General features: G+C 42.0%; 2 protein-coding genes and 1 pseudogene across 5 annotated transcripts in view; 1 reads left to right on the forward strand and 2 right to left on the reverse strand.

The window, feature by feature from the left end:
- The window catches only part of XPNPEP3 (X-prolyl aminopeptidase 3, mitochondrial), a 121,348-nt gene extending 113,134 nt beyond the window's left edge, over positions 1–8,214 (reverse strand). For 2 of the 3 annotated variants that reach the window (XM_011964154.1, XM_011964153.1), the window contains exon 1: positions 8,068–8,214. In XM_011964154.1, the coding sequence (XP_011819544.1) occupies positions 8,068–8,131 (64 nt within the window). In that variant the 5' untranslated portion in view covers positions 8,132–8,214. Of the gene's footprint in view, positions 1–4,486; positions 4,607–8,067 lie in introns of those variants that run through there. The other variant, XM_011964156.1, reaches the window with a different exon arrangement.
- A 59-nt stretch (positions 8,215–8,273) lies between these two features.
- ST13 (suppression of tumorigenicity 13 (colon carcinoma) (Hsp70 interacting protein)) overlaps positions 8,274–18,821 on the forward strand; it is a 41,080-nt gene continuing 30,532 nt past the window's right edge. The window contains exons 1-3 of the mRNA XM_011964321.1: positions 8,274–8,851; positions 15,964–16,021; positions 18,489–18,564. Of these exons, the coding sequence (XP_011819711.1) occupies positions 8,742–8,851; positions 15,964–16,021; positions 18,489–18,564 (244 nt within the window). The 5' untranslated portion in view covers positions 8,274–8,741. The remainder of the gene's footprint in view (positions 8,852–15,963; positions 16,022–18,488; positions 18,565–18,821) is intronic.
- Positions 14,307–14,818, reverse strand: LOC105527742 (annotated as a pseudogene). The gene has a single exon (XR_001004262.1). The product of XR_001004262.1 is annotated as an interferon-induced transmembrane protein 3 pseudogene (transcript).

Raw genomic sequence — 18,821 nt, forward strand, 5'->3', positions numbered from 1 at the left:
AGAGGCAGAGAAAATGGCACAGCAGATGGCTGGGAGGCAAAGGATCATCAAAGAGGGGGATAACGGCAGAAACAAGTGCTCGTCTTATAACTTTACACTCCACTGAAATTAGTTTTTTCAAACTATATGAATTTCTTAAGAGCAGAATCTCCTATTTTCTACCTTCTCTCTGTATCATAGTGTCAGAGGCGTTCGAACCAGAGCAACTCCATCTTCAGTAGGGGTCTGGTAAAATAAGGCTAAGACCTGCTGGCTACATTCCCAGTTTAAGTTAAGGCAGTCTTAAACACAGAATGAAATAGGAGGTCGCCACAAAATGCAGGACATAAAAATCTTGTTAATAAAACAGGTAAGTTATAGTAAAGAAACTGGCCGGCTGGGCGCAGTGGCTCATGCCTGTAATCCCAGAACTTTGGGAGGCTGAGGCAGGCAGGTCACCTGAGGTCAGGAGTTCGAGATCAGCCTGACCAACATGGAGAAATTCCCTCTCTACTAAAAATACAAAATTAGGCTGGGCACGGTGGCTCATGCCTGTAATCCCAGCACTTTGGGAGGCTGAGGTGGGCGGATCACGAGGTCAGGAGATCGAGACCATCCTGGCAAACATGGTGAAACCCCATCTCTACTATAAATACAAAAAAATTAGCCGGGCGTGGTGGCAGGCACCTGTAGTCCCAGCTTCTTGGGAGGCTGAGGCAGGAGAATGGCGTGAACTCGGGAGGCGACGGAGCTTGCAGTGAGTGGAGATCGTGCCACTGCGCTCCAGCCTGGGAGACAGAGCGAGACTCTGTCTAAAAACAAGGTGGTGCATGCCTGTAATCCCAGCTACTCAGGAGGCTGAGGCAGGAGAATGGCTTGAACCCAAGAGGTAGAGGTTGTGGTGAGCCAAGATCCCACCATTGCACTCCAGCCTGGGCCGTAAGAGTGAAACTCCACCTCAAATAATAATAATAATAATAATAACAAAAAATAAAAATAAGCCTGTCAAATTTAGACATTGCAAACATCTCCTAGACTGTCACCTTCCTGTGAACTTTACCTGTGATATTCTTAGTAATAAAAATGTTAAAAAAAAAAAGCTGGCCAAAACCCACTAAAACTAAAATGGCAATAACAGTAACCTCTGATTGTCCTCACTGCTACACTCCCACCAGCACCCTAAGAGTTTATAGATGCCATGGCAACGTCAGGAAGTTACCCTATATGGTCTAAAATGGGGAAGCATGAATAATCCACTTTCTGTTTAGGATATAATCAAGAAATAACCATAAAAATGGGCAACCAGCAGCCCTTGGGGCTGCTCTGCCTATGGAGTAGCCATCTTTATTCCTTTACTTGTCGCCCAGGCTGGGGTGCAGTGGCCGGATCTCAGCTCACTGCAAGCTCCGCCTCCTGGGTTTACACCATTCTCCTGCCTCAGCCTCCCAAGTAGCTGGAACTACAGGCGCCCACCACCTCGCCCGGCTAGTTTTTTATATTTTTTAGTAGAGACGGGGTTTCACCGTGTTAGCCAGGATGGTCTCGATCTCCTGACCTCGTGATCCGCCCGTCCTGGCCTCCCAAAGTGCTTGGGATTACAGGCATGAGCCACCGCGCCCGGCCTCCTTTACTTTCTTAATAAACTTGTTTTAACTTTACTCTGTGGATTCCACTGAAATTCTTTCTTGCACGAGATCCAAGAACCATCTCTTGGGGTCTGGATTGGGACCCCTTTCCAGGAACAGTAGGTTCTTAATACCTGTTTGTGGAATGCCTAGAACCTAAACTCTTTAAGTCCTGGTCTGAGAAATGCAGTAGAGTGGAATGAGGAGAACCTGGAATTAGACTCAAGTTTAAAAATCAGGTTTTTCACTTAACAAGCTACGTAGCCTTAGACAAATTATCTCTCAGAACCTCTGTTTTCGTATGGGCATAAAATGCTTATTTTGCTAGAATGCTGTGTCAGTGAAATGAGCACTTGCTGCAGTATGACTCAGAGGGTACCCAAAAATGTTCAACATTATTAGTTACTATTTCCAATGGCAGGCAAATTATAATCATGGGTATGCCACACATAAGTACATGTAAGTACATATACTGGAGAGAATTTAAATGGAGTTTTAAGCATTTTACAATAGCTCTCAAAAACAAGTATATAAAAAAATTAACGCAAAGCAAAAAAATATTCAGACTTGACAAATGGTCTTGAAAGACTAAAAACATACACTGCAGTTTTAGATTTCATTATAGTATCATTTAAGTGAGGGATTATAAATGTGATGGAAAATAAAATAAACACAACATAGAGGAGGAAAAACAAAGATCATTATAGGGAATTTTCAGACAATAAAATGAGCCAGGTATAGAATATAAGTTCTTTAAATTTGGGTCTAGACTACTGGTAATTTATCCCCAAAGAAAATCACCTTTGGTCTGTTTCTACCTGGGCTCTTGAATTCTACTTTCCCATACATGACTGAATTTCCAAATAGTAACCACTGATCCATTACAAATGTAAATCACATCATTAAACTTGCATATTCCCCACTCCCCACAAAGGCTTCCCACTGTACTCGAAATCAAGCGCTAGCTTTAAGTGCAACAGTCCTAACTGGCAACAACCAAAACGTCCATCGACATGGCCAGTGGCTACCATATTAGATCATTATGTGGCTGACTCTCACAGAGGTCTCAGCAATAATCTTCTGAGGCTTCTCCTCTAAAACCGATCTAAAGTAGCGCTCTCCCCCAGCACATTGTTCTTTATTTTTTTTGGAGCACATATCACATTATCTCAAACTATTTTATCTGTTCTATTATTTGTATTCTATTATAATGCAAGCACCAGGAAAACTGGTGTCTTTTGTTCAATACTGTTATCACCAGTGGCTAAAACAGTGCCTGGCACAAAGTAGACATTCAATAATTATATAGTGAATACATAAACATACAACTTTCCAAATCTTTAATTACATGCTGTATAGCAGTAAACCTTGGGTGGACAAAATACTATAATCTCAAAATGACTTACCACTGGCATGCAGAAAGTTAACTTATCAGGCTACTTTCTCCAAAACGCTTTCATTGACAACCCCAGCCTGAGCTGTCTCTCATATAACTCTTTAGCATCCAGTACTTCCTCTCATCATAACTCTTATTATATTGTAACTAAGTTGCTTGGTTGTATCTCCCACTGAACTGTCTCTTGACTGAAATAAATATGTCAACTGCTTGAGTACTTTTTTCACACGTAAGTCACTACTTCCTTTTTCTAAACCAAAGCGTGGAAGAGCTGGGAAGTAATTAAGGCCCAGTAATCTAGAGGTCATACTATGCAAGGGATATGCTGTGTCTATTAGCAACAGGTTCCATTTGCTTATGAGGCACTGCCTGAAGCTTCCAGGGAAATATATAGGGTAAACAGTCCAGAGGATTCAGGATGGTCTGGTATGACTCTGGACTAGCTCTATCTGGACGGCCCAGTCCCTACACTGACCCCAGAATGACACCATAATGCAGCCCTCTCTGATATATTTGTAACTCTGCTTGCCACATAATCAGTATCCTCATCTCCTAGTGCATGGTAATAACATTGTCTTTAATATAAAGATGTACCTATTTGTAGTCACTACCTCTATCATCACCACCAGCAGAGCCTGAGCTGAGGAAACCACGGTTCTCAATACCCAGCACACCCACTTCCAATTATCTGTTAAAACATGGTGGATTACTATGAAGTTCTAGGAGTGCAAAGATATGCTTCACCTGAGGACATTAAAAAAGCTTATCATAAAGTGGCACTTAAATGGCACCCTGATAAAAATCCAGAAAATAAAGAAGAAGCAGAGAGAAAATTCAAAGAAGTAGCTGAGGCATACGAGGTATTATCAAATGATGAAAAACGGGACATTTATGATAAATATGGCAAAGAAGGATTAAATGGAGGTGGAAGTCATTTTGATGATGAATGTCAGTATGGCTTCACATTCCATAAGCCAGATGATGTTTTTTATTTTTTTTATTTTTTTGAGACGGAGTCTCGCTCTGTCACCCAGGCTGGAGTGCTGTGGCCGGATCTCAGCTCACTGCAAGCTCCGCCTCCCGGGTTTACGCCATTCTCCTGCCTCAGCCTCCCGGGTAGCTGGGACTACAGGCAGCCCGCCACCTCGCCCGGCTAGTTTTTGTATTTTTAGTAGAGACGGGGTTTCACCGTGTTAGCCAGGATGGTCTCGATCTCCTGACCTCGTGATCCGCCCGTCTCGGCCTCCCAAAATGCTGGGATTACAGGCTTGAGCCACCGCGCCCGGCCCAACACTTGTTTAATACTATACTAAGAGCTTTTCAACACTCTTAGCAGGATTGTGGACATTTGGTTAGTAGTTGTTTGGATTGGGCGTCAGAAAGGGATGAGTTTGTTGTGACAGTTGGTGCTATTAAGAATTTGCCTGGGTAATATAGTGAGATCTTGTCTCTACAAAAAATTTAAAAATTAGCCAAATGTCGTGGCACGCATCTTGTAGTCCCAGCTATTCAGGAAGCTGGTAGGACTGCTTGAGCCTGGGAGACATAGGTTGCAGTATACTGAGATCACGCCACTGCACTCCAGCCTGGGCGACAAAGTGAGACCCTGTCTAAAAAAGAAAAAGGAATTTGGAAAACTGCAAAGAGTTTTTTACTTCAGAATTTTTCTTTAGTAGAGTGTATAGCCTACTTTATTTCTTTTCTCTAATTAAAACCACTATACACATTTCTGAAACATGCATAACATTAGGAGACAAGAAGGTATTAAGACACACAGGTTCAGACTATATAATTATTCATGAAATGGCTTTTTTCCAATGGAGGTACAGCATTTGATGCATAACTTAAAGGTACTACACATTAAAAATTAAAGTATAAAGTATTTTAAGTTAAAAATAGACTTAGTTGGGTGCAGTGGCTCACACCTGTAATCCCAGCATCTTGGGAGGCCCAGGAAGGAGGGCTGCTTGAGGTCAGAATTTCACAACAGTCTGGGTAACATAAAGAGACCTGTCCTCTATGAAAAAATTTTTTAAAAACTTTAGCTGGGTGTGGTAGTGCGTGCCTGTAGTCCTAGCTACTCAGGAGGCTGAGGTGGGAGGATTGCTTGAGCCCAGGAGTTTGAGATTGTGGGGAGCTATGATATTGCCATTGCACTCCAGCTGACAGAGTGTGACCCTGTCTCTAAAGAAAAACAATAAAAAATTAAAAAAATTAAAAAATGGGTAACATTGTAAATTTTACGTAGTATATTTTACCACTTTTTTTTTTTAAGGCCAGTCTTACCCTGAATTCCTCAGAGCAGTCTGTATGGTAGGCCATCAGTGAATCACTCCAGATAGGAAACTTTCTATTTTTGTTTAGAGTTTGTACACAAAATCTACAAATACATTACACTGAAATACCACCTATAGCCATTTTAATTTAGTCATGTTGGGAAAAAAACAGATGGGTTACAAATACATCCGATATCGAGCAAATGGTTTGAGTTACGTCTCACAGCACTAAAACTTATTCACCTTTGGCCAAATACAAACACAAAATTGGAAAAAAATGATAATATCTGCTATTTTAAAAAGACAGTTATAGTCAAGAGCTTGTGTTTTGTATCGGTATTTGATTTTTAGTGGGCAGATGGGAGAAGGAAAGGTTATTTATCCTACAGAAGAGACTGGGGACAATTCATATTAAAAGTTTATTTTCAGAAAATAAAATAATAAAAGCCCAGGATATTTTAAATGCTTCTTATATAAGATGTGATATTTAGTAAAGTTTATCTGTTATCATGTATGTGGTAGTAAAGTTGAAAAAAAATGCAATTTTCCAAAAACTGAAGCAAAAATCAGTGTCTCAGAAAATTTACGAATGTAACGACATGCCCTGTAGTCCATTTCTTCACTCTTAACAGAAAACCAAAAATTTAGATTTAATCATCTTACTCAAAGCTTAAAATTCCTCAAAGTTTTCCCACCATCTAAAGGAAAAAGCGAATCGTTTAACATAATATACAAGGCCCTCCATGAGCCAGCCACCAGCTTTTTCCCAACATGATTTCCTATCAGCTTCTTGTGCTCATCTTATGCTCTAGCTCAACTTTTTCCAAAATCTGTTGCAGGGATACCACTTCAAGACTCATCACAGAAAAGGGGTCCATGGTCAAATACATTTTTACACATTTTGCAAATTACTGCTGAACACATCTCTTAGAAACCTAGACTATTAAGGGCTGGGTGCAGTGGCTCACACTTACAATCTCAACACTTTGAGAAGCTGAGGTGGGAGGATCACTTGATCCTAGTTCAAGTTTACCCTGGTCAACATGGTGAGATGCCCATCTCCAAAAAAAGATTTAAACTATTATGTACATTATGAAATGCAGCATTCCCCAAAAGTATTTGATCACAGAATCATTTTCGTGTAATGCCTACTATTTTGTCTAAGAACATATTTCAAAAAAGCTTTTCCTAAACCGGTGGCGGTGGCTCATGCCTGTAATCCCAGCACTTTGGGAGGCCGAGGCCGGCGGATAATCCGAGGTCAGGAGTTTAAGACTAGTCTGGCCAACATGGTGAAACCCTGTTTCTACTAAAAATACATAAATTAGCCAAGCATGGTGGCGGGCACCTGTAACCCCAGCTACTTGGGAGGCTGAGGCAGGAGAATCGCTTGAACTCTGGAGGTAGAGGTTGCAGTGAGCCAAGAGATCGCGCCATTGCACTCGGGCCCGGGCAAGAGTCAGACTCTGTCTTTAAAAAAAAAAAAAAAAAAAAAAATCTTCTCCAGCCATACTACATGATTGCAATGCTTAGTGTTGGCCATTCCTTTTCCGAGTTCTGTGCCTTTACAAGCGTTCCTTCTGGTAGTATGGCTCTTTTAGTCATGTTGGTGAGAGCCTTTCAAATAAAAGCAAATTCCAGGCCGGGCGCGGTGGCTCAGAGAGGAGGGTGGATCGCTTGAGGCCAGGAGTTTTAGATCCGCTTGGCCAACATGGCAAAACCTGGTCTCTACTACAATTATGAAAATTAGCCGGGCATGGTGGCACGTGCCTATAATCCCAGCAACCTCGGGAGGCTGAGGCACCAGAATTCCCTGACCCCAGGAGGCAGAGGATGCAAATGAGCAGAGATTGCCACTGCACTCCAGTCTGAGCGACAGAATTAGGGCCTGTCTCAAAAAAAGACTGAACAATTGCACATCTTTCTTTTCACCTAATCCCACGGAGAGTTACGTCTTTCTGCAGCTTTACTATGAGAACTGAAGAACAAGTTCTGTGCACTGGACAGTAACTTTTTATTTTTTATAGTAAGAAGTCGATGTAATTAACATTCCATTTTAAATGAATTCAAATATATCAACATAAACATATGCCAAGACATAGCTTTGATGTCAAATACCATACGTGCTGGTTCACACATTGTTTATATATTGGCCCAAAAAACTGAAATACAATCCAATGGCAGATCCGCCTGCAAGGAAGGTGATTCAATTTTCACTGATTAAGCTTTATGTTCATCAGATTAATTGCTCGCAATAGAGGACACCCTACAAAAAATTATTCTCCTTAATCCTTCGTCTTGTCTTTACAAACAGGACTTTCAGACACAGAATGCCCCAGGAGTATTTCCAAACAGTTACCTTTCCTAAGAGGAGCTGCTTAAATAATTTGTGTTACTAAGACATGCTTCGTGTATATTCTGGGACAAGCTCTCATACCTAACAGAAACAAGAGCTACTTGATGTGAGACACTTTGTCACTTATATCACTTATTTGTGATAATTGCCACAACTTCGGAGTCCGAGTAACTTGGAAGACAGCCCCTCTGGGGGATGGCACACTTTTTTCTCTGCAGTCATTTCGGCTTCACAGAATACCTCAACGGTAGAGAACACACTGGGCCCACCCCTTTCCAGGAGAAGGCGGTATAGATGAAATCCGCGGAGAGCACAGAGGGTTGGGGAGCGGAGGCCCCACCAGGAGAAGGGTCAGCCGAAACAGGGATCGCCTGAGACCAACTTGGGTCCCTCCAGGGGACACCATGGGAGGAGACCGTGGGAGGAGAGTCTAACCTGAGAGACCGCGGATGTTTGCTACAGCGGGAACCAGCTTGGAGGCTGAAAGCAGCCAGGGCATGACGGCCTAACTCACGCGTCGGGAAGAGAAAGAGAGTAACCGCCTGCAGCGCCGCGTCGCCAGGAAACCGGGCCAGCCCCCCCCTCTTCCGGCAGACGTCGCTCTCGGGCCTTCCTCGCGCGGTGGCGCAGGGTGTGACGTCATGCCCCGAGGTGGGACCGTCCCTCCGGTCCCACACCCTTTTTTAGGTCGGGGTGTTGCGTTTTCCTCGGTGCACGCAGCCACACAATATGTTCTTGGACGTTGCTCCCTGGAGGGGATGCTATCTACCGCCTCCTTGAAGGCGCCCATTTCTGGGGTTACCCGATCCAGAGAGGTGGTTCGTAATTAAGAATATGAGAATGTATGCGCAGGGAGGCAGGCAACAGCACGAACAGCCACGCTTCTAGAAGGTTCTAGGGAGCGCGCAGGAGTAGCGCAGAGAGGGTAGGAATGAGCAGGCGGAGGACCCGGGGTCACGAGACCGTTGGGTGGGAGGAGCCAGCAGCCGGGGAGGTTCTGGTCTGTTCTGCCTCGCGGTAGCCGCCCCCTTCTGCGCGGTCACGCCGAGCCAGCGCCTGGGCCTGGAACAGGGCAGTAGTCCCCCAGCTTCACCCACCACCTCTCTACCATGGACCCCCGCAAGGTGAACGAGCTTCGGGCCTTTGTGAAAATGTGTAAGCAGGATCCAAGCGTTCTGCACACCGAGGAAATGCGCTTCCTGAGAGAGTGGGTGGAGAGGTGAGACCCAGGCCTGAGGACCGTTGGGGGCGGGGAGAAGCACGGCCCCAGGGGGAGCCGGGCCTGAGCTGGCTCCGGCCGGCGGGCGAGGCGGCGTCGCAGCCCCTTCTTTGCCCGGGAAAGGGAGGCGACTGCGATGGGTCATGGAGGATCGGGAGCCCTGGGTAGTACAGGAGCCGCGGGGAGCCGGAGGCAGAGCTGGGTTCCTCGCACCCTGAGGTTGCCAGGGGTGTATCTTGGGCGAAGTACAAAAACAGGACTGCGGATACGTCGACACTGGAGACGCCAGGAGTGAGAACTGCAAAACTTAGCTTTTGCGTGGGGTGGTTTTTTCTTTCAGTCTCGTGTGCCCTGCTCAGGTCTCATTGGTACATAGCGGTTCCTTCACGCACTATCCCTTTACATTGTGTTAATATAACACTAGTAAAAGTTACAAAATTGTTACATTTAGTAAGTTAGAATAAAAATGTTAACTGTAAAAATGATTGTCTTTACCTTACAGCGCTTCTAGCTGCGTAGGATTAATTATCTTGAGAATCACTTATTATACCTCCGTTACTTGGCAGTGTTATCACTCCAAACACTTCTGAGAAAAATAATTTTTTAAGTCTTGGCATGTTTCCAGGATGTATTCTTGTTGTCTTTAACTGTAGAGTACTTCGCTACGTGCAAGGAGTTAATTGCCAAGGCATTGTGCATGGTGCTAGGAAACAGTATAAGTACTATTTAGGGATACAGACGAATAAACACAAAAGTTCGTTTTGATATTTACTATGTAATAGTAATTAACACTTTACGTTTTGAAGGAGCACCGAAGAGAGAAAAAGTGAGAAGGAAGTCTTCCCTAAGATGACTTTTTAAAAAGTTATTACTAATGAGTAACTGAAACGATGACATACAAATTGCACTAAACAGGGAAAAGTAGCAACTATGCAGACCATTGCGACTCCTAAGAGGTGCTATTGTGAACTTTATCTATTTAGTGATTTTTCTCTTTTAGAGACAGGGTTTGGCTGTATCATCCAGGCCGCATACAGTGGCGGGATCACTGCAGCCTCTGAGTCCTGCGCACAGACGATCCTCCTGCCTCAGCCTCCCAGGTGGCTAACAGTGCAGGATCGAGCCACCATACTTGGCTAATTTAATTTTTTTGTAGAGATGGGGGTCACGTAAAGTTACCCAGGCTTGTCTTGAATTCCTGGCATCAAAGGACTCCCCTGCCTCCCAAAGTGGTGGTATTACAGGCGTCAGCCAGTTCACCCAGCCTGATATTTTTGTATGGGAAGATGAGCTCATGATTACCAAGTAGCTCAAAGAATATCAACAACAGGCTGGTTCTAAGGAAAAAACTCGTTGCAATCTGTCAACGTTGTATATTTTTTTCCTCTAAGTAGTTTTTCTTTTTTTTTTTTTGGAGACGGAGTCTCGCTCTGTCGCCCAGGCTGGAGTGCAGTGGCGCGATCTCCGCTCACTGCGAGCTCCGCCTCCCGGGTTTACGCCATTCTCCTGCCTCAGCCTCCCGAGTAGCTGGGATTACAGGCGCCGCCATCTCGCCCGGCTAGTTTTTTGTATTTTTTAGTAGAGACGGGGTTTCACCGTGTTAGCCAGAATGGTCTCGATCTCCTGACCTCGTGATCCGCCCGTCTCGGCCTCCCAAAGTGCTGGGATTACAGGCTTGAGCCACTGCGCCCGGCCTTCCTCTAATTAGTTTTTCAATCTTTAACTCCCCAATTGTCTTAACTACTGAAAGGCTTTTACTTATATGTGAAATTCTAGACTATTTAATATTATTATGTTAATAGTAACTGTGACTATTGCTAAGAAGTCTGTTTTGCAAATTCCTCAACCGGGAAATGTCAGGATTAGGAATTGAGGGCTAGATTTTAGTCGTTTTCTCTATTGAACAGCTTGATGATCCAAAAGCCTTTAAGATATTTGTATGCTTTTATCCTAATTATAGGAAAGAACCTGCAATTAATAAATTCTTTCTAAAATTCCAGGTAAAGTAAGCAAGTATCACAGGAAGAAATAGCTGGCTCCAAGAGCTGACTCCACTTTAAGTGGATACAATGTTTTTGTTCCATTCTTACTAGTGAGGAAGAGGAGACCCAGAAGAAAAAATTAACGCGTAAGAACAGTGTCCTCCTGACTTGTGCTGGAGTGATTGTGCCTATATAGAGAATTCCAGTTGAAGGTCTGCAAAATATTTGTCAGGCACTACTATCTCCCCCCCCCCAAAAAAATAACAACAAATCGTCATAGACTTTATTTTAACATAGGTAATTCCAGTTTTTCTTTCTGATTCACTTACATTCTCGTGGCATCCTGAGTTGGCTGAAGTATGGGGTGAAGCATCATGGCATACGCAGAGACTTTATTCTGAACTTAAATTGAGATATTTAATATAGAAGCTTTTTCTCTTTATTTCTGTATTTAAACTAAGATTTTTATAAACTCTTGAGGCCTTTGAGTTTGTGTCCGTTTCTCGCTCTGCTTTCATCAGTCTGCAGTTCAAGATTATGGCTGATGGGGCTGAGTACGGAGACTTCTAGGTCCAGACGTATTCCTAGGCCTGATCCTGCTGTTAGGGTTACTCAAGTTGAAAGCATCTCAGTTTCTCATAGGCTTAGCTGTTGAAGAACAGTACATTTGCCTATTTGTTGTAATTACTAGCATTGTTTATAGCTTAGTTTTATTTGACATAAGGATTTATTAGTTTAACAACCTTTTAAATTGCACAAAGAGAAGTACTAAAAGTCTGAACTAGTTGTGAGTGAGGATCCAGGAGACTATTCTTTTCAAGAACTGTATTTTGAGATGTTTTTGTTTTCCCCATTTTAGAGACAGAAGCATTCTCCCACTCTGTTTTCTCCCGTTTAACAATTTAGTATCTTCTATGTGCTTTCATGGCTTTACTTGATGGTAATTAAGATCAAAGAGAGTGTCTTGTATTCTACTCGCTAGCACAGTACATGGCACATGGCTTTTCTAAATATTGTAAAGGAAATGAACAGAATGCATTTCTACCCTCAATACAGGATTTAGAGTGTAGCAACCAATCTTTTGTACATGTGTATAAATAACCATAGCACAAAGCAGATTAGAAGGTTATCAAATTAAGAGAATTGTGAATGAAGTTTTGTGTGATACTATGTGAGAAAGGTCCCTACACTGGTCCTACTTGATTGTGTAACATAAAAGCCTGTAGTGGCAAAGTCCAAGTGGCAGTTTTTGGCCAGAAAGTAGCTTGTTCTAAGGCTTGGAAGCATTAATTGAAATTTCGTACCTCCCAGTTGGTGTTTTCTTCCATTAGTTAACTAGAATTTAGGATGTGAGAAACTAAATCTAGCTTATGAGTAAATCCTCTTTTTTTTTTTTTAAGTTTTTATTTTTTTGCAACAATTTCTAGCTCAGAAAAATTGCAGGTATGGTACAAAGAAATTTTTTCTGAACTAGTTGAAAGTAAGCTGCCAACATTATGCCCCACCACCACCACTGAGTGTGTATTTCCTACAGTCTTTACAATACAGATATTAAACTTAGAAAACTAATACTGGCTGGGTGCGGTGGCTCAAGCCTGTAATCCCAGCACTTTGGGAGGCCGAGACGGGTGGATCACGAGGTCAGGAGATCGAGACCATCCTGGCTAACACGGTGAAACCCCATCTCTACTAAAAATACAAAAAAAAAAAAAATTACCCGGGCGAGGTGGCCGGCGCCTGTGGTCCCAGCTACTCGGGAGGCTGAGGCAGGAGAATGGCGTGAACCCGGGAGGCGGAGGTTGCAGTGAGCTGAGATCCGGCCACTGCACTCCAGCCTGGGCGACAGAGCAAGACTCCGTCTCAAAAAAAAAAAAAAAAAAAACTAATACTGATGCATGCATGCTATCTAATCCTCAGATTTATGTGTTGCATTTAGTTGCCATGTCACCTAGTCTCCATTCTGATATAGTTCCTCAGTCTTTCCTTGAGTTTCATGATATTGACAGTTTGAATATTATAGTCAAGTTATTTTATAGACTTTCTCTAAATTTGGATTTGTCTGGCCTTCCCTGAGGATTGGATTTAGCTTAATACATTTCTTGGCAGGAATATCACTTCCCAAAGTTAGTGTACTGTTAAGTTATACTATGTCTGGATGTCACCCTGAATACATTCCTGACACTGCATTTTGAAACTTAGGAAGAACATAGTGTAAGAAACCTTGTGTCTTCATTAAAATTTGACTACAAAGGACTGGTGATTACCGTGCTCTTTCGCAAAGTAGCATCTCCATAGAAAAGAATTTTGTGGTGTCTGTATGCCTGTTCCTTATCATTAAATCATTTTACTTTGCGGAATTGCAGATTAGGATGTTTTGGATCATATAATCTTTATTGTTGACGTGGGAGCTATTCCGTATTAAGGGTACTGAGTAACATTTTTTTCTATCATATTAAGCATGATGGGAAAAGTAGGCACATTTTCTTTGAATGGTGCTTATAAGAAATTACAAATTCTGTTCTTTTCGTTCCATTTGCTACTTTGCATTTATACTTTTGCTTCATATTGGGATCCTCAGATTATACTAAAAGAGTGAAAAGGCAAGCCACATGGTAGGAGAAAATATTTGCAACACATAAAGCTGACAAGGGGTTCATATGCAGAATATACAAACGACACGTTCAAATAAATAAAGACAATCTTTTAGAAAGCTGGAAGAGAGTTGAACTTTACAAAAAAAATCTTTTTAAATGAGCAGTAAATACATGAAAAGGGACTCGACCGCAATGAGATGCCAGTAGACACCTATCAGAATGGCTAAAAAAAAGATGGACAATAGCCAAGTGTTGGCCAAGGGGTGGAACAGTTGGAATTCTCATGGGTTGCTGATAAAAGTGTAAATTGATAAAAGAACTTCGGAAAACTGATACTCATTTAAATTCAACCTGCACATACCCTTATGGCCACAAATTCCACCCAATTGAAATGAATGTAAATGTAGATATGACAACTCTAGTTACAAAGAATCAGGCCAGGCCTGGTGGCTCACGCCTGTAATCCCAGCACTTTGGGTGGCTGAGGCGGGCAGATCACAAGGTCAGGAGATCGACACCATTCTGGCTAACATGGTGAAACCCCGTCTCTACTAAAACAAAATATTAGCCAGGTGTGGTGGCATGCGCCTGTAATCCCAGCTACTTGGGAGGCTGAGGCTGGAGAATCACTTGAAACCAGGAGGTAGAGGTTGCAGTGAGCCAAGATCACGCCACTGCACTCCAGCCTGGGTGACAGAGCGAGACTCCATCTCAAAAAAAAAAAAAAAGAATCAACCCTTTCTGTTTTCAAAGTTAGTATATCCCTTGTTTTACATAGTTAATGACTTTTTGTTTTTTGTTTTTTTTTTAAACATTTACACTTTATTGAATGCCATTTTAGAAAAGTGTGTGAGGATAAAGGGCTGATACAGGACTCGGCTCCAGGGGCAGGGCGAGGAATGGAAGGTGGAGCACATGGGATACAGGTTATGGGCAGAGCTCCTGGCCTGAATGATGTTTCCTGATCTGTCAATAGGCTTGGAAGATCAATACTGGGATGATGATGAGCAGAATGGTCATGAGGATGCCCAAAATCAGGGCCCAGATGTTCAGGCACTTGGCGGTGGAGGCACAGTCCAGGGCCCCAGTCAGGTCGCTAACCATCTTCCTGTCCCTAGACTTCATGGAGTAGGCGAATGCTATGAAGCCCAGGCAGCAGGGGTTTATGAAGAGGGTGTTGAACAGGGACCAGACGATGTGGTCGGGCACGGAGGTCTCACTGCGGATGTGGATCATGGCGGACATCTGGGGAGCAGGGTTGTGGGGCGCCCCCAGCACAGCCACCTCATGCTCCTTCTTGAGCATCTCGTAGTTGTGGGGCTGGCCGCTGTTGACAGGAGAGAAGGTTTGGACTGTGTTTTTCATGGTGTCCTGCGAAGGCCAGCGGTGGTGGGGTTAGTCTTTTTTCTTTGTTTTTAAGGCAAATTTTAATAATGTCTGTGTTGCTTCCAATTGTTGTGAAGTGTTCTCAAATCTATCAACCATTGTAGTAACTGGCATGTTGCAGGTAGCCCATATGCTATGGTGTCTGCACCAAATTGGAGCATGTAATGCTAATTCTTTGTGGTTTTTGTTTGTTTGTTTGTTTTTTGAGATGGAGTTGCACTCTTGTTGCCCAGGCTGAAATGTAATGATGCCATGTTGGCTCACTGCAACCTCTGCCTCCCAGGTTCAAGCAATTCTCTTACCTCAGCTTTCCAAGTAGCTGGGATTACAGGCATGCGCCACCACGCCTGGCTAATTTTGTAGAGATAGGGTTTCTCCATGCTGGTCAGGCTGGTCTCAAACTCCCCACCTCGGGTGATCTGCCTACCTCAGCCTCCCAAGGTGCTGGGATTACAGGCGTGAGCTGCTGTGCCTGGCCACTTTGTATTTTTTTTCTTCCTCTTATAGTTATTTGCTTCTAATGAATTGTGTTGGCCTGGACTATTTGGGAAAGAAGAGTTTGTAGGGCCAGGAGAAAGTATTAATGGATGAGGTCGGGAGGGGTGTGTAAGAAGAAAATGTATAATGTGACGGGCATGCAAATATAAGAAAGAAAAGTCCTTGTAGGTCTCAGTCACAAGAAATAAACATTTTGAATTATTATATCATGACTGCATAATTATTTCATAAACTGCATATTTGAATTTAATTGAACTACTCTTATTTCAAGTTTCAAATTTTGGATTCAAATATACCTACTGAGTTGAATTCTAAGTTACCAGCTTCTACAAGTGATTTTGTCATTCCGTGTTGACATATCTACCTCTTTTTCTCTGGGAAGAGGCACAGAGAAGCTATAAATTATGTTTATTAGACTCACTGAGGCAAAGAAAGGGGTTCATTAGCCAGTAGCCTAAAAATAAATAAAATTTTAAGCTGGAAAAAATTTGACCATAATAATACCACAGATTCAGATTAATTGAGAGTTTACTTTTGAATTTTGAAAAGGTAGTCATCTAAATGTCTAACATTATTTTTTAGGTATAAACAGATTGCGTGACAGTGAATTTTAATTTTCTAAACAAATTTCTTTTTTCTCCTCTTCTTCAAGCATGGGGGGTAAAGTACCACCTGCTACTCAGAAAGCTAAATCAGAAGAAAATACCAAGGTAAGTTTTAATTTCATTTGTATGTTTCATGATAAAGTACTATAAGATTTCTTAGGGGTTGTTTTTAAGCTGCTGCTCTCCAATTATCGCTCCTGATTTCCCCAAGATCACTTGGAAATAAGATCTTTTAAGACCTCTTTGTCTTTATAAACTTTGTAGACCGAGTTCGCTGGATTCTGATTTAGAACTGAGAATTTAGGGTTGGATGTTCACTGTTTTAGAATGCATGACAATAAAAGTTACATGTATGGCCTGTAAGTGGTAAGCTCCTTGATGGTATGCATCCGTAGTCTTCATCATTGCCTTACAGTGTGTCATATACATTGTAAGTACTTTATTTATTATTTGCAGAGTAAATGAAGAAGTATCCCAGGTCAGGAATTTAATTTTTTTGCTCTACTACCTGAGTAATATTTCTGAATGTGAGTCATGGTGTTAGGTTAGCATATTTGCTTAAAGGATGTGTAAGATTAGGAGAAGGCTACCAGTAGCTGAAGTTGAGAGACAGATGAAGGGGAAAATACATGTTTAAGAACGTTTTCTTTTCTTTTGTTTGTTTGTTTTTCTTCTTTGAGACAAAGTCTCACTGTGTCCCAGGTCCGAGTGCAGTGGTGCACTCTCGGCTCACTGCAACGTCAGCCTACTTGGGTTCAGGCGATTCTCCTATCTCAGCCTCCCGAGTATCTGGGATTACAGGTGCATGCCACAATGCCCGGCTAATTTTTCTATTTTTAGTAGAAATGGGGATTTTGCGGTGTTGGACAAACTGGTTTGGAACTCCTGACCTGAAGTGATCCATCCGCCTCAGCCTCCCAAAGTGCTGGGACTAAGGTGTGAGTCACAGCACCTGGCCAAGAATGCTTTCTTCATAATTTTTTATTTCTCTCTTCTGCCTTCATATCTAAAAGACTTTTTTTTGCAAATTTTCTGATTAGCTGTCTTAAATTGATAAGAAAATTAGCTGTTTTATTATTTAGAAACTTAAACATTGATATCTATTTGGATCTTAAAGTAGAAGTTATGTCTGTTAAGAAGGAGAATGAGAAAAGGTAAGCAAAAGCCCAAAAAGTAGTTACCTTTTTTTAAAAGAGTCATTTATCAGAGTGGTATTTTCTGAGCCGTAGATATTTTGCCATTTGGCAAATGCATATGAAGGCAAAATTACATTTAACCTATGTGTCAGCTGAAAATTTTTTGTAAGAAAAACATTCTAAATTAGAGTTATGACTGGTTTTTTCAGTATATTCTAGAATAGCTAGACTTTGCACATTTTATAAGGACTCAACAAATATTTTGTGACAAGGTAGATCTTTGGTTCTTTTTTTTTTTTTAATTTTTAATTTTTAATTTTTTTGGTTGAGATGGAGTCTCGCTCTTATCGCCCAGGCTGGAGTGCAGTGGCGCGATCTCGGCTCACTGCAAGCTCCGCCTCCCAGGTTCATGCGATTCTCCTGCCTCAGCCTCCTGAGTAGCTGGGACTACAGGTGCCCACCACCACACCCGGCTAATTTTTTTGTGTTTTTAGTAGAGATGGGGTTTCACCATGTTAGCCAAGAGGGTCTCAATCTCCTGACCTTGTGATCTGCCCACCTTGGCCTCCCAAAGTGCTGGGATTACAGGCATGAGCCACCACGCCCGGCCTTGGTTCTAATGTTTTAAGTAACAGGGAAGCAACCTAAAAAACTGGTTAATGATATATGGTTGAGTGAATAGGTGAAGATAGGCTGATAATGGTATATAATTCACAAGATACACAGCATTGTTAAAGGCAAAAGACAAAGGATAGAGTTGTTTCTTATACAGAGAGACCATCCTAGAATGGGATATACAAGAAACCACACTGATTACTTATAGGATGGGAAGAAAATGTTGCTTTCTATAATGTCATGTGCACTTTTAAATTCTTTGAATTTTCATTGTTTATTATTATAGTTCCACAGGTTCTTATTTGCAGTTCCAAAACTCAAAAACCCTTATAAAGATTTTTACTAAATTTGACAATAAAACATAATGTGAGTGGACATGAGGCTATTTGTAATCTCTAAACTGTTCATTGTCAATGTTCAAACTTTATTTTGAACAGTTTTTTTGTTTTTGAGACAAAGTCTTGCTCTGTCACCCAGGCTGGAGTGCAGTGGCATGATCCTGGCTCACTGCAACCTCTGCCTCCCAGGTTCAAGTGATTGTCCTGCCTCAGCCTCCCAAGTGGCTGGGATTACAGGTGTGCACCACCACGTCTAGCTAATTTGTATTTTTAGTAGAGACGGTTTCACCATGTTGGCCAGGCTGGTCTTGAACTCCTAACCTCAAATGATCCACCCACCCCAGCCTCCCAAAGTGCTGGAATTCCAGGCATGAGCCACCATGCCTGGCCATATTTGAACAGCTTATACATACATTTGTAGAAATTAGTATAAATATTGGGTATATTATTAAATACTGATACTGTTTGCCTTCCCTTTGCTAGGAAGAAAAACCTGATAGTAAGAAGGTGGAGGAAGACTTAAAGGCAGACGAACCATCAAGTGAGGAAAGTGATCTAGGTGAGGAGATGGTAGTTGGTTTATATTTGAAAACCTATGATGTGATCCTTTGTTGATTTTTATTAAAGTGACTTAAATCAGCACTGTGTAATAGAAATATAATGGCACATATGAAACTTAGAATGTTCTAATAGTCACATTTTAGAAAGTAAAAGGAAACAGATGAAATAAATTCAGATATTAATGTCATATTTGTTGAAATATTGACATGTGTAATCAGTATTTTTTTTGGTTTTTTTTTTTTTTGGTTTTTTTTT

Source organism: Colobus angolensis, unplaced genomic scaffold (assembly GCF_000951035.1).
Source record: "Colobus angolensis palliatus isolate OR3802 unplaced genomic scaffold, Cang.pa_1.0 Scaffold65, whole genome shotgun sequence".
NCBI classification, from domain to species: domain Eukaryota; kingdom Metazoa; phylum Chordata; class Mammalia; order Primates; family Cercopithecidae; genus Colobus; species Colobus angolensis.